Source organism: Eschrichtius robustus, chromosome 1, assembly GCF_028021215.1.
Source record: "Eschrichtius robustus isolate mEscRob2 chromosome 1, mEscRob2.pri, whole genome shotgun sequence".
NCBI lineage: Eukaryota > Metazoa > Chordata > Mammalia > Artiodactyla > Eschrichtiidae > Eschrichtius > Eschrichtius robustus.
In genome coordinates, this window is record NC_090824.1 from 184,089,836 (window position 1) to 184,116,510 (window position 26,675).

The 26,675-nt window shown below is 40.7% G+C and overlaps 1 protein-coding gene across 2 annotated transcripts in view; it reads left to right on the forward strand.

Moving 5' to 3' along the window:
• Positions 1-6,925: 6,925 nt before the first annotated feature.
• The window catches only part of ITGB1 (integrin subunit beta 1), a 43,142-nt gene continuing 23,392 nt past the window's right edge, over positions 6,926-26,675 (forward strand). Inside the window, exons 1-2 of one of the 2 annotated variants that reach the window (XM_068560882.1) lie at positions 6,926-6,946; positions 24,492-24,558. In XM_068560882.1, the coding sequence (XP_068416983.1) occupies positions 24,492-24,558 (67 nt within the window). In that variant the 5' untranslated portion in view covers positions 6,926-6,946. Of the gene's footprint in view, positions 6,947-7,233; positions 7,374-24,491; positions 24,559-26,675 lie in introns of those variants that run through there. The other variant, XM_068560887.1, reaches the window with a different exon arrangement.

Genomic DNA, 26,675 nt, shown 5'->3' on the forward strand with positions numbered 1-26,675 from the left:
AGGTCAAAGAAGACAGGTGGTGATTTTATTTTCAATGAAAGAGAAGCAATATAATCGTATATGTAAAGCACTATGTTAGACATATAAACACATCAGATACAGTCACTGCCCTTAAAAAAGATAGACTCTTATAAGACCTCTAACGAAAAATATGTACCTGACCAACATTGGAATAATTTGATTCAACAATCTCAGCTGTATGAGATTGCCTGTATGCTTGTTCGCATGATACATAACAATGACAATCTTGTGTCATCCTTTCCTTCTTGAGAAAAAAATATAACATCAATATATGTGTATGTATTATATATATATTTCAATTAAGAGGTAGACAAGGAGTAACATAGATGGAGATGAAAATGTCCCCTTATTATTATTGGAAATGCTGGTATTGGAGAACATGGGTTATATGTGCAAAGAGATTGACGTTTTATTCCTGACCTTCAGAATTACAGACTTACCTGACTAGTCGCAGTGGAGGTGGAACAGGGCAGACAATGTCTCTTGTGTAAAATCACAAAAGAGATCAGAGATGGTAAAGTGCAGTGAATAAACGTCTGGACCCTCGAGCCAGACTGCCTGCATACCAATCTTGGTTGTGTTACTTATTCGTTTTTCAAAGTAACCTCTCTTGTCTCAGTTCCCTTGCCTATAAATGTGGATAATACTAACACCGCTTCATATAAAGAATTACGCACAATGTATTCTTCATCTTGTTCGTTAAGCACACATAATATTTATCAAATATCTTTCCATAATCAATGCATTCAGGTCTAACTCATTCTTTTTTAAAGCTGTTGATTATTTCATTCTGTGGACGTATCAGAATTTATTTAATCAATTTTGCCATTTCCTGAATGTCACACAGTTGGAATTGTACAGGATGCAGGCTTTTCAAAAACTGTCTTCTTTCACTTAGTAACATACATTTAAGTTTCCTCCATGTCTTTTCATGGCTTGACAGCTCGTTTCTTTTTAGCACTGAATAATGTCCCATTGTCTGGAGGTACCGTGGTTTATTTACCCATTCACTTACTGAAGGTCATCTTGGTTGCTTCCAGGTTTTGGCAGTTATGAATAAGTCATTATAAACATTCGTGTGCAGGTTTTTGTGTGGACAGTTTTTCAACTCCTTTGGGTAGATACCAAGGAGGGTGATTGCTAGATCATATGGTAGGAGTATGTTTAATTTTGTAAGAAACTGCCAAACTGTCTTCCAAAGTGGCTGCACCATTCTGCATTCCCACCAGCAATGAATGAGAGTTTCTGTTGCTCCAAATCCTCGCCAATATTTGTAGTATCAGTGTTCCAGATTTTGGCCATTCTAGTATGTGTGTAGTGGTATTTCACTGTTGTTTTAGTTTGAAATTCCCTAATGACATATGATGTAGAGCATCTCTTCCTGTGCTTACTTGTCTTCTGTATATCTTCTTCGGTGAAGTGTCTGTTAAGGTCTTTGGCCCATTTTTTAATCAGGTTATTTGTTTTCTTATTAAGTTTTAAGAGTTCTCTGTATATTTTGGATAACAGTCCTTTATCAGCTATGTCTTTTGCAAATATTTTCTCCCTACTGGTGAAATTTTAATTGATGAGTTTCATTTCTACAGCCAGTGTTCTGACTGTAAGAGAAAAACAGTTTAGCTGACATTTTAGGCATGTGGCAGCCATAAGCAGTTATAAATAGGGAATTCTTGTGATCATAGACTGAAAAGCCTATGACATCAGCCAACAACAATGCAGAAATCCTAAAAGAGAAGAGCCACAGGGCTTGTTATTCTTAATACTAAATGGAAAATATTCTTGGGAAGTATAATTAAAATTAATTTAGAATTGTTCTCAATCTAATTAAAAATTTACAACAGTTTTCAATCAGGGTGATTTTTAGATATAATTTGAAGGCATTTAAGTCCTAGTATGTGAAGTTGGAAATTTGAAATAAAATGTTCTGGTTTTTCTTTGAAATTTATTTTACCTTGAAAAGTAAACACAAACGGCACACTCTTTAGTCATGCGGTTTGATCACAGAAGATTGTACTTTCTCTGTTCTACCTCCTACAGGTTAAATAACACTGCAGGGAAAATCTTATTATTGCAAAATATTTGAAGGTGTATCTGATGTTTAAAAAAATTGTTTTAGATAAGATTAATTAGTACACAAGTCAAGATTCCAAGCCCACAACAACAAAAAAATGTGTTTAGGCTCCTGGTCTATAAAAGGGACTGTGTTTAAAATAGTGATTTTTAATGTTTTGGGATTAAGATCCCATGAAAAACAGAATTATCTGCAAAAATGCAGATCTATGTGTTTAAGTGAAATTGTGTCTATAGTTTTGGGGGGCCATGGATTCATTGTTTCCCATACACAGGCACACGGCAAGAACTCTCTCTAAAATGTTATGGGGGTTAATTTGGGGGAGGAGGGCTGTATCACTTACCAAACAAACACACCTTTCAGCTAACCTACTCGTCCCACTCCCTGATGAATCTGGCCCCAAATCCAGCTGCTCCTAATTCAAATTGCCAAATTTTCTCAAGATACTCAAAAGTATTTAAACGAGGAGAGAAATAATGTTGTTTTATAGTCTCTAGCCATAAGTTGCTGGTAGCACCATCATTTCCTGTACTGAGTGACCCCAGTTCCTAAAAATACCTCCAGCACTATTCAACTGCTTACATTTGGCATATTCTTCATTCTTATTTGGGAAGGCACATTCCCTTCTCCAGCTGAAGAAACTCAGTGTCTGAAAAGAGCTGCCTAAAAACACTGTTCCCTCTGGGCTCTTAAAAATGTTCAGCCTCTGAAAGCTGGCAGGGAGTGCTCACACCCAGTGGAGGCAATACTCCATGGACTGAGCAAGAAAAAAATGGGCACGCTATATATGGAAAACAGGAAGCTGAACAGTTGAGGCAGCCTTACTCATACGTGGCCCATATTCAGATCCATAATCCAGCAACCGTGAACTGTCTAGAAAAGGAAAAGACTCAGTGGCTAGCCCTAAGCTAGAAGGGCAGACTGTTCTGACACTTTTCCAGCTTACTTTTAAATAAGCAAAGGAATAAAGCACTAAGTAAAGCCTCAGGATGGGCTAGTCCAGTACACTGCCACATACCGTACATACACAGTTGCTGATGACCTTGTGGCAAACTCATGGTTCCTCTGGCAGTTGTAACAGGGTATTGAGCAGCGTTCACTCAGTCAAAGCTCGAAGGACAAAAATAATAAGTTGCACAATAAGTGAACTTCCAGTTTCTTTGCAATATTTGATTATTTGTATGTTATTTGTATATTTGGAGACAGAAAAAGGAGGAACTGGAGGACTGTCTCAACATTCCTTGGTTTTCATAAATGTTAATAATTCCCAGGGCTATTTTTTTTTTTAAGCCAGGGCACACAGATTCACATTGTAATAGGGAGAGTTTAGTGTCTTAGGTAAGGGAATGAAGTTATTTATGATTCAGAAGCACATCCACATACGTATTATAGGGAATTATCGGAGACTTCTATTCCTTCTAACATTATGGGCTCATCTTTTTCTTTTTTTATGTTTAAAGAAGGTGGCAGATGAGAAAAATATATCCAGATCACTGTCTAGAAACATTTCTTAGAAAAGCAGCTGAAGACTCACCTAGCCACTGGCAATCAATCTGCTCCGGAAGCCATCACACACTTTTACAATAGTATTTAAAACCCAAGTCTGTTGATCAGCCAATCTACTTTCTAGGGTTTTCTTTCATTAAATCTTCTGGTAGGGCATCTTTATCACATAGGAACTGCCTAATTCATTTCACTTATCCCCACACAATTTTTTTCCTGATGATCAGTGTTGGAATTGGTCTTCACCTATAAATCTGGGATCTGATTTGCAATGTGTCCCTATGCATCCCCTTTGAATTGCTAAATTAGTTATTTTTTCCCTCGTTGTCTGGACACTCTTATTTATAGGGTGATGGTACAATCTATCATCTGTAACAGGATGTACTTTTGAGAATGAACAGGGGTGCTATTAATAATTATGCTTGGGCAACAGACAAATTGGGGTTATCTGGGCATACTGGGACACAAAGTCACACTGCTTTTTTTTTTTTTTAATAAATTTATTTATTTATTTATTTATTTTTTAATGCTTCGGAACTTTATTATTTATTTATTTATTTGGCTGTGTTGGGTCTTCGTTTCTGTGCGAGGGCTTTCTCTAGTTGCGGCGAGCGGGGGCCACTCTTCATCGCGGTGCGCGGGCCTCTCACTGTCGCGCCCTCTCTTGTTGCGGAGCACAGGCTCCAGACGCGCAGGCTCAGTAGTTGTGGCTCACGGGCCTAGTTGCTCCGCGGCATGTGGATCTTCCCAGACCAGGGCTCGAACCCGTGTCTCCTGCATTAGCAGGCAGATTCTCAACCACTGCACCACCAGGGAAGCCCAGTAAATTTATTTATTTATTGTTTTTGGCCGCGTTGGGTCTTCGTTGCAGCACACGGGCTTTCTCTAGTTGTGGCGAGTGGGGGCTACTGTTCGTTGCAGTGTGCAGGCTTCTCATTGTGGTGGCTTCTCTTGTTGCGGAGCACAGGCTCTAGGCGCGCAGGCTTCAGTAGTTGCAGCATGGGGGCTCAGTAGTTGCGGCACATGGGCTTAGTTGCTCCGTGGCATGTGGGATCTTCCTGGACCAGGGCTGGAACCCGTGTCCCCTGCATTGGCAGGTGGATTCTTAACCACTGTACCACCAAGGAAGTCCCCATACTGTTTATTTAAAACTGATCTGATATGGGTTGAGCCATAATGTGCCAGCCAACGGTCAAGACCAAAACATTTTTGTCTTGGGCATACTCCTATTCTCACAACGCAGGTATTCACCTTTGCTCTAACCCCATGGAGTCTTGCCCAAGTGATATGATTATTGCAATTGGAAAATCATTTATAAATGAATGTGTACTAAAATATTTGCCTGTAAAATGTTACACTGTTTAGAGGCTTTCCCACTCTCAAAAGATTGAAAAGGCTTCAAGTTATCATGGGATGATTTGTGGCTTACTGGACAGGATAATATTTGAAAGGCTGAGTCCCAAAAGTGTTCAAACTACAAGAGAAAGACAGCATTCCACTCCTGAGTCAACACTGACTCACTCCCACTCCCAGTTCTGTATTCCATAATCATGTGATTAAAAACAAGTGGAGTCATATTCCTGACATGTTTCTTTAATTTCTTGTTTCCTCAAGGCTCATGACTTCTGTACATAAATTACTGCTCACACTTCAGTTTAGCCAAATGTTCTGATGTGGTCCCAGGGGAGCAAAAGGACCCATTTATTCATTTATCAAATATTAGCTGAGCCCCTATTGTGTGACCTGTAACAGTGTTTGACACTGGGATTAAAAAGATGATTACACTGCCTTTGAACTAATTTAGCTTAGTGTTGTGCAAATGTGAACCTCATAATGTTCTTGTGGCAAATCACATAGGGATGAAAGTACTGGGAAATGTAGTGCAAATCAAGCATGGATAAATTACGCTTTACCTTTAGAACTGTAATCTATGCTGAGACCAGGCCAGTTCTGATCAATTTTGAAGTGGTACAACCAGTATCTTTAAATTCAAGAATGTTGAGGTCTGATGGCAGCCGCACCACTGGGTTATTAATATAGAAACATTATTTATTTGTTTATTTTTTTAAAGTATAGTTGATCTACAATGTTGTGTTTCAGGTGTACAGAAAAATGATTCGGTTATATATATAATATTTATGATATATATTATATACATATTTTCAGATTCTTTTCCATTATACGTTCTTATAAGTTATTGAATATAGTTCCCTGTGCTATACAGTAGGTCCTTGTTGTTTATGTTTTATATATAGTAGTGTGTATATGTTCATCCCAAACTCCTAATTTATCCTACCCCCATTCCCCTTTGGTAATAACCATGGGATTGTTTTCTATGTCTGTGAGTCTGTTTCTGTTTTGTAAGTAACTTCATCTGTATCCTTTTTTAGATTCCACAAATAAGGAAACATCATTTAGTCTCTTAGGTTTGGTCGTCCATTTAGTGGGAAAAATCATTCTCATTTCTTTAGAGGTTTCCAGAGATTATCTAACCAACAGATTCGATTTTGCTGGCGAGCAACGGGCAAAATTTCCATAGATGGGATTGTTTTGTTTTCTCTTATTTAAGATTGGCAGCCAAATGGGCATCGCGGCTTCTAATCTCCCCCAAATGAAACACCAGTTTCACAAATCTAATAATTCGAGTTCTGTGCCCAACAGGGTGCTACAGCTCACCACGTGGCAACACACATTTTCTGCTAACAGAGTGGCAGCCTGCCAGCAGCATATTCTGAGTTACCGGGTTTCAGTATGATGCCGGTTGGCACAAGTTTCAATCCTCTTATCAAAATGCGCCCAGCCATGCTCACAGTGAAATGTTTCACTTCTCTTCAATGTGCCTTCTCCAGCCCCCTGTCCACCTACTCAGAAAAGTGAGGATGAACAGAAACCGTATCGAGGATGAAACTTTTCCCTCTCATCCCTGTTCCCCATAAATGGAGCTCCCCATTAACCTAACAAAAGCTGCTCCCCAACTCACCAGTTTTTCTCTAAAACTTTCCTCATCTCCATCTTTCCTGGCACCCACCTCCTCCCCGAGTCTTCCCCTTTCTCAAAGACATAAGTCAAGCAAATCCTCACGCCAGAAAAATAATACCGGCTTTAGCCACTTCCCTTCCAAAAGGGAAACGTTTTTGGTCCCACGAAGCCTTGCAAGGTGAGTGACTAAGTGTCTCGATTTGTCGGGGACTGAGGCGGCTCCCCAGAGGCAGGGCTTCCAGAGTTCAAAACCGGGCAGTCCTGGGCCAGCCGGACGGACAGCGGGCCGGACACACGTGCGGCTTTGGGGAAGCAGCACCTAAGACAGGCCGAGAAGGAGGCTCCGGAATTCCCTCACGGGAGGATATTAAGGTGCGCAGGACCGCGCAAACCCTCCCTCTCCCGGCAGCAGAGGAAACTGAGGCACCGCGAAGGCCGCGGCGGAGTCTGTCGCCCGACCCGGCCGCTCCTTTGTCCCGGGGGCACCCCCCGCCCCTCCCCCAACGGGCGCGGCTGACGCGGCCCGGGAGGAATGCGCTTCCGGAGGGAGAGGGCGGCGGCGGCGGCCTGAGGAGCGGGATCGCCGCGCCTGGGAGGCGGTGCCGCGGGGGTCGTTTCCTGCCGGGAGGCGGCCCCAAGCCGCTGAGTCTCCTCCTCCCGCCCGAGAGGAGGAGGCGGAGCCGCCGCCGCCGCGCCCGATCCCGAGCCCGGGAGGCCAAGCCAGCCCTGGGGACAGGCCGAGCGGCAGCCGCGGAGCACAGGCCGAGCCGACCGCGGGGGCCGGACGCCGCGGGAGAAGGTGGGCCCGGGCGGGCGGCGTGCTCGGTGCGCGGCCGGGCCAGGGCCGCGGGGCAGGCGTGGGGGCCGCGGCCTCGGGGCGGATTCCAGTCGTCGGGCGGGGGAGGAAGTCGGGCCGCGCCCGCTCCCGGACCTTCCCGGCCGGGGGGCGTCGGAGGGCGCTGGCCTGCCCGGGCGCTGCCCCGCCGAGCCGCGGTCGCGGAGGCCCGGGGCCGGGACCCACCGCTCGGACGCCGGCCGTGGGCACGACCCCGCGGGCTAGGCGCGGACGGGCCTCCGCGGGCCGGCGTCCGGGGAGCGGCCTCGACCCCGGCTGCCCCGAGCCGCCGGCTGCTGGGCCTCCACGCGGGGACCACTAACCCTCGGCTCCAGTCTTGAGCTTGGGGCGTCGCTGAGCCGCCGGGAAACGGGGCGCGGGGTCGGCGCGTCCTGTGGGCCCTTTCCCCTAATGCTGGGTGTAGACGCCGCGGCGGTGTCCAGGGCTAATGCCCGCCCTGTGCTTGATTCGTGTCGTTCCTTATGCTTCAGAACAAGTTGTATTTTTAAGAATGCTAGTATTTAATGCCTGAGCAATTTTTGTTTCATCAGATTTGTGCTTTTGAGTCAAAACCTAGCGCTAGTAAATTACGCTTTTTAAGGTTCCAATTCCCCATCTGTGAAATGGGAAAAATACCTACACTAATAATAAAACTAGTAATTGTTATAATAACGACAGTAAGGGCCAAGCTTAGCTCTACGCACTTTACCTTTATTTTCTCATTTAATCCCGGAACCGGTCCAACGAGGTAGGTGCCGTTTTTATACCTATTTTACAAATGAAGAAACTGAGGCACAGGGAGCGTAGGTGGTCATCCAGCTGTATGACGACAACCCATGGGGTCTAGCAACCGATGTTTGAACCACAGGTAACTTTGCAAAAGTACAGTGTAGTGAAAAGCAAATGTAAAATGGAAGACACCTAGAGTAGTTGCTCAATAAATATTAACTCTTTTTCTTTCCTTCTTGGTGTATTAAAAAGATTTTTTAGAAAGTCTCAGCATGTGATTGGTAATGTTATTAGTAAGGTTTCTTTGGATCTGCGTTCCACAGAAATAGGTGGGTAGAATTACTGGATTATTTTTTATTGTTGTTTTGATTGTACAAAAATAACAAATGCTAATTGAATTTTGATTAGGCATCTTTCTTAAACTACATTCAGCCTTTACAGTAGGTTGTGTACTAGACGACTTTAGAAATGATTAAGGGATTTTAGTTGCAAGTTACCTATTCTAGATTTGTGGACATCTAGGCCCACGGGGTCAGGGCTTACTTAAAGAGTCCCACTAAAATGTTCTATTTGAAAATAATGTTAGTTCATTGATTAATAATAAATGAGGGACTGAAGATGATTAACTGATAAATAGAAAACACATGAAACAAATCAATATTTTGGTTACAGGCGTTTGAGGAGAAAGCCATTTTACTCACCCTAAAATTCATTCCCTAATTAAGAAGACGGGATGTGGTTAATACTTTACTCCTGTGAATAGAAAGCAAAGAAACTCCAAATTAAGTCATGTATGTTGACTTCACAGACCTAAAATTTTAAGTTTTTGTAATGTCGATTCTTTTTAAGAGAATGTTAAGTTCTCTATTAAGATTATTTTCTCAATATTCTGTGTGTGCAAAGTATAGAATCAGCAATATTGAAAATCACTGGATTTAGGTGGCTTTCTCCTCAACTTTCTGGTCAGTATAATTAAGAGCTGCCCCAAATTAGCATCACTGAATGACCATGTAGTTCTATATTGGGGTCGATAAATCCCTAAATCCTGGAGAAACTGGGGACATCTGGTTACTTTATAAAATAGTGAAAATTAACAGTTTCAGGTGGTGCTAGTTTTCATGGAATGCTTGCCGCTTAATAGCTTCATTGCTTGGCTTCTTGCCAAATTGTGGCTTACAGCGTCGGGGGTAATATAATATTCTATCTGAAGAAAATATATATTTTTTAAATCATTTTGTAAGTGCACTGGTTTGTTCTTAACTACTCTGCTGGAGTGATGAGATGAAACATCTAACTGGTAAAAGTTTCAGAACTTTGGAGTTCTGAGAATTGACTTTTCTGAACGTGTAACAAGCTGAATTAGTATCTGAGAGGATTCATGTGGACTGATTTCCCCACTCTGCATGGAGAGTTAGGATCTGTCAGGTTGTCCGTTCTAGAAGATCATATTGTGCAAATATGTAAATATCTTTTGTTGTGTTAGCAGGTCTATTCTGACTGGTTATATGTTGTGGGATTTTTGTCCTTTTATATTGCTATTGCAGAGGTGGGAGTCGGGGTCCGGAGGGTGGGCTTATAGGAGTATGAGTAGGGAAGAGTACATTAGTCTTCAGAACCCTGAAATGATAGCAGTATCTATAGCTGTAGAAAACTGAAAAAATTGTATGTATCTAGGTTACAGGAGGTGCAGTCCATGAAACCCCCAGAACATTAGCAGCCTTCGAATATGTCAGTAGATGGGTGAAAAAAATGTGGTATCTCTTGTTCAGGAGCTGTACGCAAAAGGAGCTAAACTATACTTTGTAAATTTCTCATCTTTTTAAAGATGGCTAATGATGAGACTTTTACAGAGTTAAGTTTTATTTGTAAAATAATTTTTTAAAAAAACCTCTAAGCTTTGTTTTTGGTTTGTGGCTTTGGAAGATAAGGTTAAGGTTAGCTATATTTAGCAGTATGGTAAAGCGTGTGTATATCATCTCATCATGAAATGTGTGTATATGAGTGAAAAACTGCTTCAAATATACATAGTACATACATGTGTAAACACACAATTATAGGACTAATCTCAGTAAACAGTCTCCAAAGTACAGTTTCCTGGATCCCAGGGATGTATAAAATAACTCACTGGAGTGTAGGAAGAAAATATCAGACTTAATTTTATATATATTTTTAATCTCATATTTTAAAGTTTAAATTTTTATTATGGTTTATAATATCTACTGTATTGCTGTAGAAGTACATGTATTTTAATTTATAAGTAAATACATATTTTGGAGTACATGTATGCTCAGGGTTTTTTTTTTTAATAATAAAGGTGAGTATTAAAAAGCTTTGGAGATCCTTGGTGTGGGGATGCCTTGGGTGGGGCTACGAGGACTACTTATTTCGGAGGGAGGACGGGTCAGACCTGGTGTTTGAGGTAAGAGAGGAGAAAGGAACTGAAGTGGCCCACGTCTCTGCTTAAGAGGTGCGCTCGGCCGAGGCAGGCAGCGTGACCAGCAGGGGGTGGTGCTGGTCGCCTGGAGGGAGGGGAGTGCTGAACTCATCCTACTGAGACAGCTGGGGTGTCGTGGAATATGTCCATTGCGAGCTCAAAACCAGCAGTCGGGCTGGGAGACTGAGATTGGGGAATTCCTAGTCTGTAAGTACTAGTTGACGCTCTAGGCTGCAGATGAAAATACTGGAGAGCGTGTAGAGTGAAAAGGGGCCGCGGAGAGGCCCTGGGAACACTTTCACAGTCAAGGGCCGGGTGGAGGAAAAGGAATCTAGAAAAGCATTTTCCTTCCCCAATTTGTTTGAACTTCTGATTCCTTCCTATGATAGCTAAGTGAGTGACCTGGATATTTTCAGGGATTTCCTGTGATGGGCATGTTTGAGGTGAAGAGAGAAGCATAATTAGGTAAGCAGTTGGATGTAGCAAAGGCTTCTTGATTGGGGAACTTGGGTTTTGGGCAGGCTGGGCCTGAACTTCTCTGGGACAATTGTTGGAACACCTCACCTGGAAAGGGCTTTGGTTTCTGCATCTGCACCATAAAGTGGTCTTTTGGTTTCTCCCTCTCCGTCACCGAAGAGCTGAAGGCCAGCTGTCGCATGACCTGGCCCTGCGGAGTGCAGGTCTTCCCTCTCCCGTGAGCAGCCATCCTCTCCTGCCCTCACCCCAGAGGATAGGTGCTGTGCCAAGTCGTGACTTTGAGAAGGCTGCCAGTGCTGGCGAGCCAAGTGGGTTACTGTTAGCTCTCTGTCCGGATGGAGCTCTGTTGTCCATGCCTTTTTTTTTTTTTTTTTTTTAAATAAATTTATTTATTTATTTTTGGCTGCGTTGGGTCTTCGTTGCTGCGCGCAGGCTTTCCCTGCAGCGAGCTAGGGCTACTCTTCGTTACAGTGCGCGGGCTTCTCACCGTGGTGGCTTCTCTTGTTGCGGAGCGCGGGCTCTAGAGTGCAGGCTCAGTAGTTGTGGCGCACGGGCTTAGTTGCTGCATTGCATGTGGGATCTTCCCAGACCAGGGCTCGAACCCGTGTCCCCTGCATTGGCAGATGGATTCTTAACCACTGTGCCATCAGGGAAGTCCCGTCCATGACATTTTAATCCATCAGTGTACTGAGTGCCACTTCCCTGAGCAGTGCAGTGCTGAGTGGATGTAGATCAAGAAGTTGACGTGCACCTTGCTGTTGAGGATACTATCTAGTTGGGACAAGTTGTGTTCAATCTAGGGAAACATAGCAAATACCACAGAATGTTTTACACAAGGTACTGTACCAGGTAATATTCTCTAATAGATTTTGAGGAAAAGACAAAAGACGGTATAGTTAGAAGGGAGAATACAGTCTAATTTAGCAAATAAATATTGTTTGACTGCTTTGATATATAATCATACATATATAAGTATATATGCATTTATAGTATAAATATATATACATAAAATGAAGGCTGTATAAAATGAAGGCCTGGATTCTTGCCCTCCAGCTCTAGTCTGGTGTGGTTCACAGACATGATTACAATTAGTTATAATAGAAATTTGAATTAAAACAACACTGTGTTATTGAGCGTCACTGAAGGTTTGTCATTTACTGCGCTAGACACTATCAAGAATATCTTTTGGGACAAAAAAAGGAGTAGTTAATTCGCTTATGGTGGTTGGTGAAGAGATTAAGAGCCAATGAAGGCCAAAAAAATTTCAGAAAGGTAGAAGAAAAATTAATATTTTATTTTGTTGTAGGGAATGTAGCTTCAGTGGAGTGATGAGGAAAGCATTTACATGAAAAATTAATTGTGTACCATTCGATGTATGGAGGTCACATTTCCATGTATAAATGTTTATTGAATGAATCTGTAAATAACTTAAGCTTTCATAGTCTTTGTGAAATTAGGAGTAATTACTTCTCCAATATTTTATAGTTCATTATTTATTTCAGATAGTAATTTTTTTGCTTCTTAGAAGGCGTGATGGTGGGTCATATCTGATTGTTGGAGGTAGAGATTGTAGTTTTAAAAGTTGCATTTAGTATTATGTTATTTTAGGAACGCACAACAGGAACACAATAGGGAGTGGATTTGTGCTTACTAAAGAAGCATGGTTTAAAAGGATTTCGAACCATTAATTATGTAGTCACTCAGGTTCTTATGTTTAGAAGTCAGTGAATAAGTTGAAGCAGTAATCAAGTAAGCTGTAATCTGTAGGTCACTGTAAAGATATTTGTGTTACATTCATGGTAATATTTTATCCTTGCAGTAGTCCTAAGGTAGACATTATTCCCATCTTAGTGCTGAGGAAAGTGAGAAATTAATTGATTTCTACCTATATTTAGTTAGGCTTTAAAACATTTTCTCTCTCTCTCTCTCTCTCTCTATATATGTATGTATTTAAAATATATTCAGCACTATGTTTGTTTCAATCCAGTACAGGGCAGAGAAGAGATGTGACAAAAGATATGGTCAAAATTTATTAAAGTTTGGATCAAGTAAGAATTTTGGAGTGATCTACCTAAAAAGTAGATAAAATTACACAAGGGAACATAACTTACAATTCTCCTTAATTGAAATTATGTGGAACAAATCTTGCTTTTAAGTGCTTTTTGATACCATTAATTAAGATGGTAAACTTTTTTTTGCTAGCTCCATTCATAGTTACCTTTGTAAACTTGCCCCAAAGTAAAATTTCTCAACCAAAGCAGTTGCTAACTTACGCTTCTTTTCCCTTCACAGGGAAAGGCAAAATCTATAGACATAGCCAAGTGTAAAGACGGAACAGCTCACTAGTCTGGTTTGAAATGTATCAATTGCTGAGTAATATGTGTTGAGTGGAAGGAGGATCTCGGAAGAATTAAGTTCAGGCAACTTTTCATGCTCATTTTGGATCAGCCCTTAATATTATGCCTTAATAGCTTTGTTTAAAGTGTTTATTTTTTGCTTGTATTTTAAGTCCTTTTGCAGTCTTTGAGTTTATTTTGTGCCCCTTCACCAGTTTTTGGAATTTAATGCTTAATTCATTTTTTTTTGGTCCTCATGTAAAGGCTATAACCTTTTTGATAGGGGAGGTGGTGGTGGTGGTATACCAGTTATCTACTTATTGGATCACTATTAGCTGTATCATAATGTTTCTAATTGCCTTGACTTATTTTGAATTCCCTGTGGTCAAGCCTGCTCTTCCTGTCATATTGATTCTGTTCCTCATGTGTCTGAGTTCTATAGAGGATTTCAACTTAAATTTATACTTTTCCTCTAGTTTTGTGGTTTTACTGTTTCTGATTGCTATTAAATCTATTTGAGATTTTCTAAATTCCTTGAAGAGCATAATGAGTTCATTCTCCTTTTTTTTCAGAGAAGATTCTTCATTTTCTTTCCACTTTTTCTGCTGTAGAAATTTTTCTTAGATGTTCAGTTCCGTGCCCTTATTTCTCCCCACTTCCAGCTTCTTTATCTTTGAGGCTTTTTATTTGCCCACTAGAAGTATGTCCATTCTTTATCTTTCCGTTGCAGTGTGTGGTGGGTGGTGATGATTGATCTTCCATGTTCTCATTTTCCTGGAGAAGGTGGGTAGAGTAGTCACTAATGATGAATTTTGTTCTGTCCGTTACTCTGTAATTAAAATATTAGCCCTGTTCTCAGGTTTCAAATTTTTTTGTAAGCCTGTAGCTTTGGAGCAGTTGAACCTTTGTTGTTGGAACTCAACTCAGGCTGTTACTACCTTTGGGCAAGAAGGGGTCAGTGCTCAAAAAAAAGCTTTTTTTTCTTCTGGGTGGGAGTAGTGAATTTTAGAAAGTTTTCTACTTCAGACTACTATTTATCGACCACAGTGGGTGGAAAAGGACTTCAAAGGGGGTGTTGTGTCTTTGCCTTGGAGTACTCAACCTCCTCTCTTTCCTGTTCCCTCTCTTTTCCCCCTTTCATCTTTTCTGCTAAGTTTTGTTAATCACTAATTCTAGCTTATTACTTGGGCCATAAGCACCTCCATGGTCACTACCACGCACCTCTTCCTGCCAGAGAGAGGGGAAAAATGTTTAGTTTTAATTGTTCTTCCTGCAAGGGGAAAAGGTGCTCTTGCCCTGGAGGAATTCATCCCCAAGCTCTCACTCTCAAATTTGATGGCACAGAGAAGAGCAGGCTCTCAGAGTTCCTTCCGTTTACATTCTCCCATCTGCTTGCTCTGTGTGGGGAGAAGCAGAATGAACCGCACGGTAATTCCCTGAGGCTTTCAGCTTGGCTCCGTGTTCCTTTTCTAGACTGTGTTGATTTGTAGATATTAATCTATTATTGGACTATTTATTTTCTTCCTTTTAAAAGCAGATACAGAAAATAGTGATGGTGGTACAGACTTGAGATGAATCCAACCTTGTTATATTTTTAGGAGAGGCTTATAATATATCTCAGTATAGGTATCTGAATCTTTTTCACCAGTAAGGTGAAAGGATTTAAAATGTTAGGATATAAAAAAGGAAGCATATTCTGTTCTCTGGAAGAGAGTATTTGACTGGTGAGAACCCTTAACCTTTCTTATTAGAAACCTACTTATATTGAAAGCTTGGGCTTTCGAATACTCCTGGGTTCCCAGCTTTGTCATCTGTGTGTCTGGTACATGGTAGCTATGCAATAGGTATTTATTGACTTGAATTTAATTAGTTGTATTGAATAAAAATGTGTTCTTGTGCAAAGATTTTGTAGGAATAAATCTTTTATGGATGACTTCCTTTTGTACTATGACCTTTTGGGCATAGTTGGCTTCTGGGCACCTAATTTTAAAACTTGAAGTAAATGTAACTCACCACATTTTTTTAAAAGTAATTTTTCTCTCAAGTGTAATTGTTTAATTTCTACAAATAAAGTACTTATAAAATTTCTGAAGATTTTATCTGCAAATGTAAAAAGAAATGCCAAATGAGTGATTTGTCACATTGTTAAAAACATTAATAGGTAATAAGTGTGTATTTAAAAGTTTGAACAGCTCATAAAACCACATTTAACCTTGGTGAATAAAGATGAGCTTACAGTGGAGATAAAAATAATTATGTACAGTTTTTGACAAGGGGAACAATTGCACATATTTGAGGTTGTTAACCACTAAGAGGAGATTGTTTCGGGGAGGTGTTTAACATTATTTACTGTTTCAAGGGATGAATTATGACTCTTTAGATAAAATTAAGCATAGTAAGAAATGATATCAGGATGAAATGCTTTTGTAGGAATGAGACCATAACTTGTGGGTATACTCATGAAATTTGACAGTTAAAATACTTTTGTTGGCCTCCAGTCACTTTGAAGGACTAAGAAATAAACTCACAGGACATTTTAAGTCCTTTCCATTTCTGTGCTCTGAGTCAGTTCTAACAGTAGAAGGATGTTCTTTTATCTTTAAAATAGTGACTGAGTAGGCCTTCAAAAAATTGTAGTTTAATGGAGCCCAAAGTCAGGTCATAGCTTCAGAATTCAGATGGTCTGGTTTCAGTTCTACCTGTGCAACTTTGGAGAAGTTATTTAACCTCTCTGTGGTTTGGTTTCCTCATATATAAAACAAAGGTAATATCATTCCCAGCCTTGTAGAGCTACATAGAGAAGATAGTTAGCTGTTATTATTTTTATTATTGTCATCATTATAGTCATTTGAAGGTGTCGGAATAAAAGTAAGATAACTTTCTGTTACAAATTACCTTAAATCATCAAAACCTCAGTTACTGTATTACTCTTGTCTGCGCCTGGTGCGCCTCGTCCGGCCTCTTCTGAATGAGCAGATCTCCTGTTTAAGTAGTCCTCAGCGGGCAGCAGTCCCTCAGTGAACCAAACTGGTACAAGCTTCTGATCCAAGTTTCTCCTATATCTTTTCAGGGCAGTTTCCTTCTTTCTTTTAGCCTCTCCTAGATTTGCTTCCCCATGACAGAAGAAGCCTCAAGTCATTCTTCCCTATTTCTATTTGTATTAGGTATGTTATCCTCCACCCTGACCTTTTTTTAAGGTGATTCGTGATACTAACATTCAGAAATATCTGTGCTTTATCTAATGTAGTAATAAAAAGCACTGAGGTTTTGCTGCTTTTACTGTTTTACATGCAATTTGTTCTAAATATAATTGTTAGAAAGTAGAATAATCCTACTTAAATGTGGAACCTAAAATAATTATCTAATTATACTTAACATAATAATTAGTATCTAATTAATATAATAATTAGCATCTGATTAAATCTTATTATATACAATATAAGGTTTTGATGTCATATCAAAATAATATTTGAGTGGCTATAAAAATCAACCTTCATCTATTGTTCGCAGTTGTGTTCTTTCTAACCCTTACACTTTATCCTTTCTTCCATATCTTGTGTTTCACCTAACATGGGTCAATTCAGAGTTTTTGGTTGTAATTATGATTGAAAAAAAAGCAAAACATTCAAACATGGTTACTTTTTTTTTTTTTTAATTGGGGTATAGCTGTTTTACAGTGTTGTGTTAGTTTCTACTGTACAGCGAAGTGGAGTTCCCTGCGCTGTACAGCAGGTTCCTGTTAGTTATCTATTTTATACATATTAGTGTATATATGTCAATCCCAATCTCCCAATCCATCCCACCCCCCCTTTCCCCACTTGGTGTCCACACGTTTGTTCTCTACGTCTGTGTGTCTATTTCTGCCTTGCACACAGGTTCATCTGTACCATTTTTCTAGATTCTACATATGTGCATTAATATACGCTCTTTGTTTTTCTCTTTCTGACTTACTTCACTCTGTATGACAGTCTCTAGGTCCATCCATGTCTCTACAAATGACCCAATTTTGTTCCTTTTTAAAACATAGTTACTTCTTTATTGAATCAAGTTGTTGAGCTCCAGCTGTAATGTGTAGTAATAATGATAACAAGTACCATCTAGGTAGTGCTTACAATGTGCCAGATGTTGTTTTAAATGCTTTATATTTACAACTCATTTAAACTTCACATAACCCCTATAAGGTAGGAACTACCTTGCCCATTTTAAAGATGAAGAAACCGAGGCATAGATTAAATAACTCTCCAGTATCACCTACCTCGTTAGGGGTTGATCAGAGGTTTCAGTCCAAGCATCTGGCTCCACAGTCCACACTCTGAACTCTGCTACGCCTCAGCGAACAGTGGTGGGCACAGCACAGCACTCTGCTTGTCCTCGTTAAGCTTACTTTTTTTTTTTTTTTTTTTTTTTTACCTCAGAATATCTGCAGTTATCTTTAGATTCTTTATTTATTAAATATTAAGATACTGTGCTAGGTACAGAGGACATGGAGAATTGACTTCTACAAGATGACAGTTCATAAGGCAGGTCAGCCTTACTACACATCTGTAGTAGATGGGTAAGAGTTACATACATCTTAAATACTAAATCTTTTAAACAGAGGTTGTTTGTGTTTGTCTTAATATATGTATATGTCTGTATGTGAATCACCCGGCTTAAATCCCCTCCCCAGTTCTTGCCATCATTGAGGCTCTCAGGAGTTCATGCAGGTGACACTTCTCACATTCTGGTCTAACACTTGCTCTTTCAACTCCCGTGGCTTTGAGCGCTGGACTAGGAACTTCTTCTGTCCTCCTCACTTCCTCCTGGCCGCCTCTGGGTCCGGCCGCTGCTGCTCAGAGCGGTTCTGTGACTCACTCTGGCTGACTGCATCTTGCCTCAGGTGCTTCTGTCTTTTCAACCCCTGGGGCTTCTCCAGCAAGCCCTGTCTGTCCCTAGGATGAGAAGCTGGCAGCAGCCTTCTGGGCTGCTACACTGTTGTTCTTGGAAGTGTGGTGCAGTTCACGCCCTTGGGGCAAACTTCTCCCTGTGGGGACTCGAGCTGACAGACGTGTGTCTTCACGGTGGTCCTCCTCTGGACACACTTTCTGCAGTTGTCCCTGGTATTCTAGGGGGACTGGTTCCAGGACACGCCCCGTCTGCCCCACCCCCGACCAAATCCGCAGAGGCTCAGGTCTCTTCTATATGATGGTGTAGTATTTGCATGTAACCTATGCACTTCCTCACATATGCTTTAAATCACCTCTAGATGACTTATAATACCTAATAAAATGTAAATACTATGTAAATAGTTGCCTGTGCAGGGCACATTCAAGTTTTGCTTTTTGGAACTTTCTGGAATTAAAAAAATTTTTTTTCCATCTGCCATTGGTTGAATCCACCAATGGAACCTATGGATTCTCAGGGGGTGAACTGTATACACTTCTCAGAACTTCTCAGTAAGACCAAGCCCCCAGGCACCCACTGTGGTAGCTAAAGCGCCCCGGCCTTTTCTCTTCTTGGTTTGCTCTCTTCAGCACCTCTCTGGTTCCCAGGTCACCTTCCGAGTGAGCTGCTAGCACACATGCTTTTATCTCAGGCTCTGCTTTGGGAACAGATCCCAGCTAAACCAGTTCCCATAGCTGTCTCCTCACCTAGACCTTTTACCCAACAGTGCCTGCCCCTGAAATGTTACCCCCGGCTCTTTAGCCCCTTTCTGTCATCTGCACCCTGATCTCTAGGCCTTTGACTTTGACCTCTTCTCTTCGTTGATGTTTTGTCCGCACTGCCACTGCTTTGACCCCTTCCTCCTCCTGCACTTGCTCTGTAAACAATGGAATTAATTCAGCAGTTTCAAATTGGAGTTTAAGGACCCATGGGAGGTAGTCTCAGCGATCTGAGTGTTTTTACAAGAATTTCTAAAAATTTTGGGCTTTTGTGCAAATAATTATAATAATAAGCAACCAGTATGTGGATTATCTGGTTGACCACCTTATAACTGAGTATGTATATATATATATATATATATATATATATATATATATATATATATATATATATATATATGTTATTTCAGTGCCTATGTTTGTGTTTGTTTGTATGTGTAAATGAATTGTGGTTCGTAATGTACAAGAGCCTGGAGCATGAGGCATTTTACATCTAGCTGTAAGTTGGCTTGCGTATACTTAAGCGAACTGAAGATTGTTATCCCTAGGGTATCTACAGTAACTGTTTGCTATTTAAAGAGGGTCTGCATAGTAACTAATTCTGAGAAACTCTTCTTTCCTGGGCTTCTAAATAATGTCCAAGAGAAATGTCATACAGTTTAACATATTTCAGCAAAAGTTTTTGAGCATTGATTTTATGCCAAGTACTTCTGGGTCCTGTGTTCTTGGAGCTTAGAACCTGTCAGGGCAGACGCTTAACAGGTAGTTTCAGGTGAGATGAGTGTGAGAAATGCGTCTTTATAGATTGGGGTGTCCGGTGCCTGCTGGGCCCTCATCATTGCTCTATAATCCTGTTGCATCTTCTTGATTTTCTTCAGTCTCCCAACTCCCCCCTCCCCTTTTCTCCCAGCACTTGTCCTTGCTTCCTATTTCCGGAAAAAACGTGAGCTGTCATGCGTGAACTCGCTCAGCTTTTTACCCCCTGCCCTGACTTAGAGAAAGATGCTGCACCTCTATTCAGGGGAATATGCCCCTTGTGCTCCACACCCCTTTGCTCCAGGGGGGCCTGGCTGCATCACTCTCTTCGTGTCTGCCTGCAGCTCTCCTCTCTTCCTCAGTATGCTTTTCTTCACAGTCTCAACCACCTTCGTAATTTCATTGCCATCCACAACTCTTGGGTATGTATCTCTAACCCTGAATTCCTGAAAGCTAGGCCCATAGGTCTTAATTTCCCAGTTTGTATCTTTCCTAGATTTCACACAGGCCTTTCACATTCCATATTTCCAAATCAAAATCAGTATTTTCTCCTTCTGTCTTCTTCATTTGAAAGTGATGATTCCCTTCTTCTCTCACCCTACTTATCTAAGCAACACTCAGATCCCTCCTAGTCTCTGATTTGTCTTGTCCATTGTTACTCTGAAACCTCAGCAGGAAGTTCTGTACCTGTCCGGTAGCTCCTGTCTTGCCATTCATCCTCTACCCCACTGATTTTCCGCCACTTACATGTTGTCCTGTTACTACCCTGTGCCATTTTTTTCCCGCTTCCTTGCTACATGTAGAATGGAATATAAACTCTTAACGTGAATGGCATTTAAGACTCTCTGTAACCTGACTGTAACCTCCTGCCTTGCTGGTATCGGTTTCTGTTATTTCCAGCTTATAATTTAAGTCTCAGAAATACCCAAGTACTTTAAGATTCTTTTTGGCCTTTATGATATTTTAAGATTTTAACATAATTTATACTTACTGTAGAAAATTACAGGGATAAAATAATCACTCATCCCACTGACCAGATTTAACTACAAATAACGTATAAATACATTTTTTCTAGTCTTTTTTCTATAAAGCTAGAGCAAATCAATTCCAGTTTGGGGGGAGAGAGAGAAGTCATCCAAACATGTATGTTTAGTGATAAGATTGGAAAGAAGTTACTACAGTTCTTCTCAGGACTCCGTGGCCTTGCACGTGCAGACCTTTTGCCTGGGGTGTTTCTCTCCAGTGCCTACCCGTTTCCTATGAGGCTGCGGTTTGAGCCACCATGAAGCCTCTGAACTTGCCCCGGCAGATTTTGGCATCCTCAGTGCACTTTGTCCTCATCTTCATTATAGAAACCACCATATCACATTGTAATTATTTGTATTTTTTGTCTTTGAACTGAAAATTCCTTGAGACAGCGATCTTTGTATCTCCAGTAGGGCACAGGGCCTGACAGAGTTGGCCGAGGAAGAACGTCCAGAAGGTAGGGGAGAAGCCAGTAAAGTTCGCGGGAATAGAGTGTGTTAATAAAGAACAGTGAGGTTTAGTGAGTGTTGCTGTGTAAATTCGTTGGGTGGTAAACTGAGGTACGTCCCCAGGTACGTATTGTAGGCAGGCACTAAAGTTTTGAATGAATGGATGAATGGATGCAGAGAGTAGGATAGGCCTGGGAAGTTTTCTTTTTCAAGAGCAGTTTCACATGCACGGTGGGAAGCGGGCACCCAGTTACACAGGTGGAGGAGGGAGACGGAGACCCAGGTAGACAACTATTTCTAGACCTTTGATCATGAAGACAGTGCAAGTTAGGATGAGGACGGGACCTGAAGGCATCTCTCCCTGGTGGCCTCTCCTCAGGAGCTGTCCTGTCTGGAGTGCTTTCGCGGGGACACTCCTCGGGGCACCTTTCTCGGCTGAGAGTCACCTGGGGTATAGGCCCCACCTCCCAGGATAGGGGTTTTCAGGCCTGGGGTTCTCCCTGGACCACACGCTGACCGGTGCTGCCGCAGGGCGTCTTGAAGTCTCAGGGGCTCTTGGGGTGCCATCCTTCCTCCCTGCCCCCGTCGCCCCACCGCCTCTTTGCTGCCTGCTCTCCTCAGGGCCGCCCCTCACTGCTCTTGTCTCCGCCTGGTCATCCTCATGGCTTTCCTTTATCCCTAATTGCCGCCGTCTTCTGTCTCCTAGGGCTTCTCTGCTTCCCGGGGAGAAAGCCTGGCCTTTGCAGGCCTGGCCACCGCCCTGGCGGGGCTGCTACTGGCCTCGGGCTGCCCTCCACCCTGGTCCTTTCGGTGGCTCTCCAGCCCTTGTGCTGCCTGCTTCCTCAGGAGGCTGATCTTTGGCGCATCAAGGTTTATAGAAGGAAAAGAAAAATGGCATTAAGGTAGTATTTTAAAGCTACGGGACCTAAGAATGTTAGGAAACTTTTTCTGCTACCACATAACTTTATCTTAGTGGTGCTTCTCTGAGTTGTGTAACTTTTCAAGGTTCCCCAAGGTAGTCTAGTGGTCCTTAAGGTGACCTGAGTTGTATCCTGAAGACACACGTATTAGAGTCCATATATGGAACAAATATTTGTTCTGTTCTCTTTGTATAGAAACTGCCCAGATGCTCCATTCATCACAGTCGTGCATTTCTTCGGGCGTCTTACTGTTCCAGGTCCTTTTAATCATAGCTTTGGAATTGATAACATTATGTGAATTGTTTAGAATTATACTCTGCATGGATTTTTTACACATTGAACCTTTCAGTCAGGCCTTAAAAGGTAAACTGTCAGGCATTTCACACTTCGGTGACCCGCAGCTTTTGTTGGGCTTTTGGATGCAGTCACAAGTAATAAAGTAAGCAAAACTATGGCATAACAGAACTGGCTGCTCTGAGCACAGTTGCAAAGTGGATGATTGTGCAAGTTATTCATACTGCTTTTCCCTGGGAAACCAGAAAATGTGAGCAGCATTTGACAGAGGAAACCCAGTATCCCAGGGGTGCTCAGAGCATAACTTTAAAGCATATTCTTGGAGCTGTGGGATTGTATCCTGGAACATAAGCCCTTGAAAATGAGGGTTTTTGAAAGAAATTTTTTTTTCTTATTAAAGGAAATTCACCAAGAAAGAAAAAAATTCCACACAGTACCCTGCCGTAATTGTTTTTACTAAGAAAGTGAAAAGAAGAAAACACTAAAACAATTTAAAAACAAACGAACCCATTGTCTTTATATTATGCTTATAACTCTGTCATCTCCAGGATTCTTTGGTTACTTTATACGTTTATATACTGTTATTTTTACATACCTGTCATCTTAATGTGTTCTTTGCATCCAAAAGTTATTCTATAAACCTTCTGATGTTACTACATTTTATTCTTTTGACTCTAGTAGTCCATCAAGTTGATACAGTTAGCCCTTTCCCCATCATTCTAGGGGACGTTGGCACTTTTGTCTGTTATAAACATGCTAGAGTCTATACTGAAAGTGTATGTGCATGTGTATCACTTTATATTTTAAATTATTAGGATGAATTCCTAGTAGCTCATTTACTAAGTCACAGGGTAGAAACAGTTTTAATGCTTTTTGATAGAGATTGTTAAATTATTTTCTCCCAAGTTATACCGGTTTACAGCCATCTCTGGTCTCTCTTAGCCATCTGCAGTAAGTCTTTGTTCTGTTGTTTTCTTGGGTTAAAAAACTTTTTTTTTTTTTTTTTCTGCTTGCTTGTTTACCTTACATTGCTTTAATTTATATTTATTTGCTAAGTAGTAAAGCTAAACTTTGCTTGGTGGGGGGGGGGTGTTATAATCTGCTTTTGGTGTTTTTGCATTCTTGTGGAAGGGGCAGGGGTTCATGCATAATATTAGACTGGCTGCTAGCCCAAGAGCAGTAGAAGTAGTTCAGGGACAGGGTCAGCAACCTGTGGCTATAGCCGTCTTTGACCAACTCTGGTAAGGTGTAGATTAATGTTGTGAAAACTTTGCTTCACAGAAAACAGTTACATACCTAATGGTTGGAGTTTGAGGTATCCTGCTTAATATACAGACTCTTACTTAATTTTTCTTTAGAGATTCTAAAAGACACTTAAGCCTCTTTCAGGTCTTCTTATGTCCCTCTCCCCCACTTTTGTGTAGTTTGTAGATCTAGAAATTGTAGGAAATTGAACTGAATATTTTACTAATTCCATGCACAGAAGTTGATTTTCTTAAGAAATAGTTACAGGACATCAAACTCAAAAATTGAGTTGGGGCCTTGTGCAGGATGTTGGTCTTAGCCTTAGAAGAAATAAAAACTATTGAAAAGCTGTAAGCAAGGGGATGACATGATCAGGATTTTGACAGGTTGAGGATTTTGACAGGTTCAGTGTTGAGGTAACTGAGGCATATGGATATGCCTGTTTGGCCCCCTAGGAGTCACAGGAGGTAATAGAGATTCCATGGGACAAAGACTTAATAGCTTTTAGGTGCAGGAATACTTGACACTTTTTTTTGTGAGCACTGTTAATTAAATATTAATGTATAATTGATGTGGAGAAAAGTAAGAGTGGATTCTGGGACTCTGGAGTGGAAGGTGAGGTACTGGGGGGAGAGGTGGATGTTGAGTGTGGAGAAGGGCTGGGGAAGAAGATGCATTACGCTTATAAAATCAGCGGACGGTCAGGTGAGTGGGAATGATTAGGCTTTATATGTTGTTTTTCCTTAATATAACATGGTACATTTTATATTTCAGATGAATTTACAACTGATTTTCTGGATTGGATTGATCAGTTCAGTTTGCTATGTGTTTGGCCAAACAGGTAAAAAAAGTTTCATAGTTGTCTTTTCACTTCAGTATCTTGTGTCACTTTTTGACCACTTTAGATGCCTGGAAAAACCTACATCAGGTCGTCTTGCTCCTTCTGAAAGCCTTGCCGTGGCCTCACCTCCCTCAGAGTTGAGGGCGGGGCCCTTCCAGTGCCTGCAAGGCCCTTTCTCAGGCTCTCCACCAGTCACCCAGAGTGACAACGGGAATAGGATGCACTGCACAGAGCTCTTTGGGGAATATCATAGAGTGTGTAAGTGAGCGTAGAGAAAGCAAAGGCGTGTTACATCTTTAGAAGGAAATGAACTAAATGTGTAGAACAGTGGATTATGAACTATCCACTACTATCTGAAAGAATGAAAGCAGGAACAGTTGGCTTTCCAGAAGATGTTCTTGCTCTTTGATCAAAAGTCTTGCAAAATGTTGGCGTCATGTAGGAGAGGAATGAAAAATAAAACTGAAAATATATTTAATCCTCTTATAAACCATGGTACATCCACATCTGGAATAACGGATGTCCAATTCTGTTCTCCAAATCTCAAAAAATACACTGCATAGAACAGTTGTTTGATATTAGGGTGGAAGGACTTACCACATGGAAAAATGAAGAAAGAAACCGTAAGGGAAGTTATTGATAAATTTAAATTACATAAAACCAGCAATAACATAAAAAACCAAAGTATCTATGTGTCAGAACACCATCGACAAAATGAGAAACTAAATAAGGATTTAATTTCACTTACAAATGTAGAGCTCCAATAAAAACAGATGAACATGATAATAGAAAATTTGCAAAAGATGTAACAGAAAATTTATAAAAGAAATGGCCGGTAAAAATACGAAAAAGAATGAAACCTTCAGTAACTGACAATTAACTTGATGTTCTTATTTATACCTGTTAAATGAATTAAAAAAAATCTTTGCATTAAAAAGGTGTTTCTTTCTGAGGGTGTGGTGAAATGGTGTGTGTACACTGCTTGTGGGAGTGTGCGTTTGAACGTTACTGCTGGAGAGAAGTTAGTGTGTATTGAGAATCTTTAAAAGTTAATACTCTTTGCCTCAGTATTTTTTTTTTTAAATTTGTGATAAGGAAATAATCAGAGTTTTACGTTACAAGAATGGTCATCAGAGTGGGTGCATATATATATGCATGTATGTGTATATATGTGGAGGGTTCGTGTGGCATGTGTGAACTATGCAATTAAAAACAATCTAAATTTATCCATCATTAAATAGGATACATTATTATAATGGAATATGTAATCATTAAAGCCATGTTTTTGAAGAATTTGGAATGAAACATTTGGATTAAGTATAAAAAGTAGTATATAAAATGTATATCCTTGATTTCATTTAAATAATGTCTGTATATGCCTGCTTCCTTGCTATTTTTTTATTTATCTGCTTAGAAAAAAGACTGGGAAGAAATATACAAAAAATGTTAACAGTAGTTATCTCTTAGTGAGCAGGTTTTGAGTGATTTTTAGTTTGTTCTTTATACTTTTACATATTTTCCAAATTTTTTATAATGAGCGTGTGTTAGGTTTATAATCAGAAAACATACATTGGAGACAGTCCATATTAGTACTTAGCACACGGCAGACATGCTGATCCTTACACGGATTTAAAGAGCTATATGGCGTACTTTGAACACAGACCTGAGAAATCAAAGGGTTGTGGATTGGATGAATATGGACTTTTCAAGTATTTAACAAACGAAAATGAAAGTGCCTGCTTGAGGGGGTGGGGTATGGGTGTGGCGGGATGAGTTAAATGAAGAGAAATAATACTTTTACCCAGTTGTAAGAACACTCCTGAGAATTAATGACCATCCAACATGAGAGAGCCTGAAATCATGCCTTTGGAAAAAAAGGACAAATGTATAGATTAAGGGTACCTAGTCTTTGCTATAGAAGACAAGAGAGATAACTGTGTCTTTTTATGGTTCTCTGTGCCAAGATGATCCAAAAATCACCTCTCTCTGGGGGGTAGGTCTGAATCAGCTTAGCAACGAGGTTCATAGTGTTTATATTTAACGTTTGTATATGTTGTATTATTTGTCATTGTGATCCAGATTTTTCACTGTTCTCTCTCTTGAAACTTCAAGTAAAG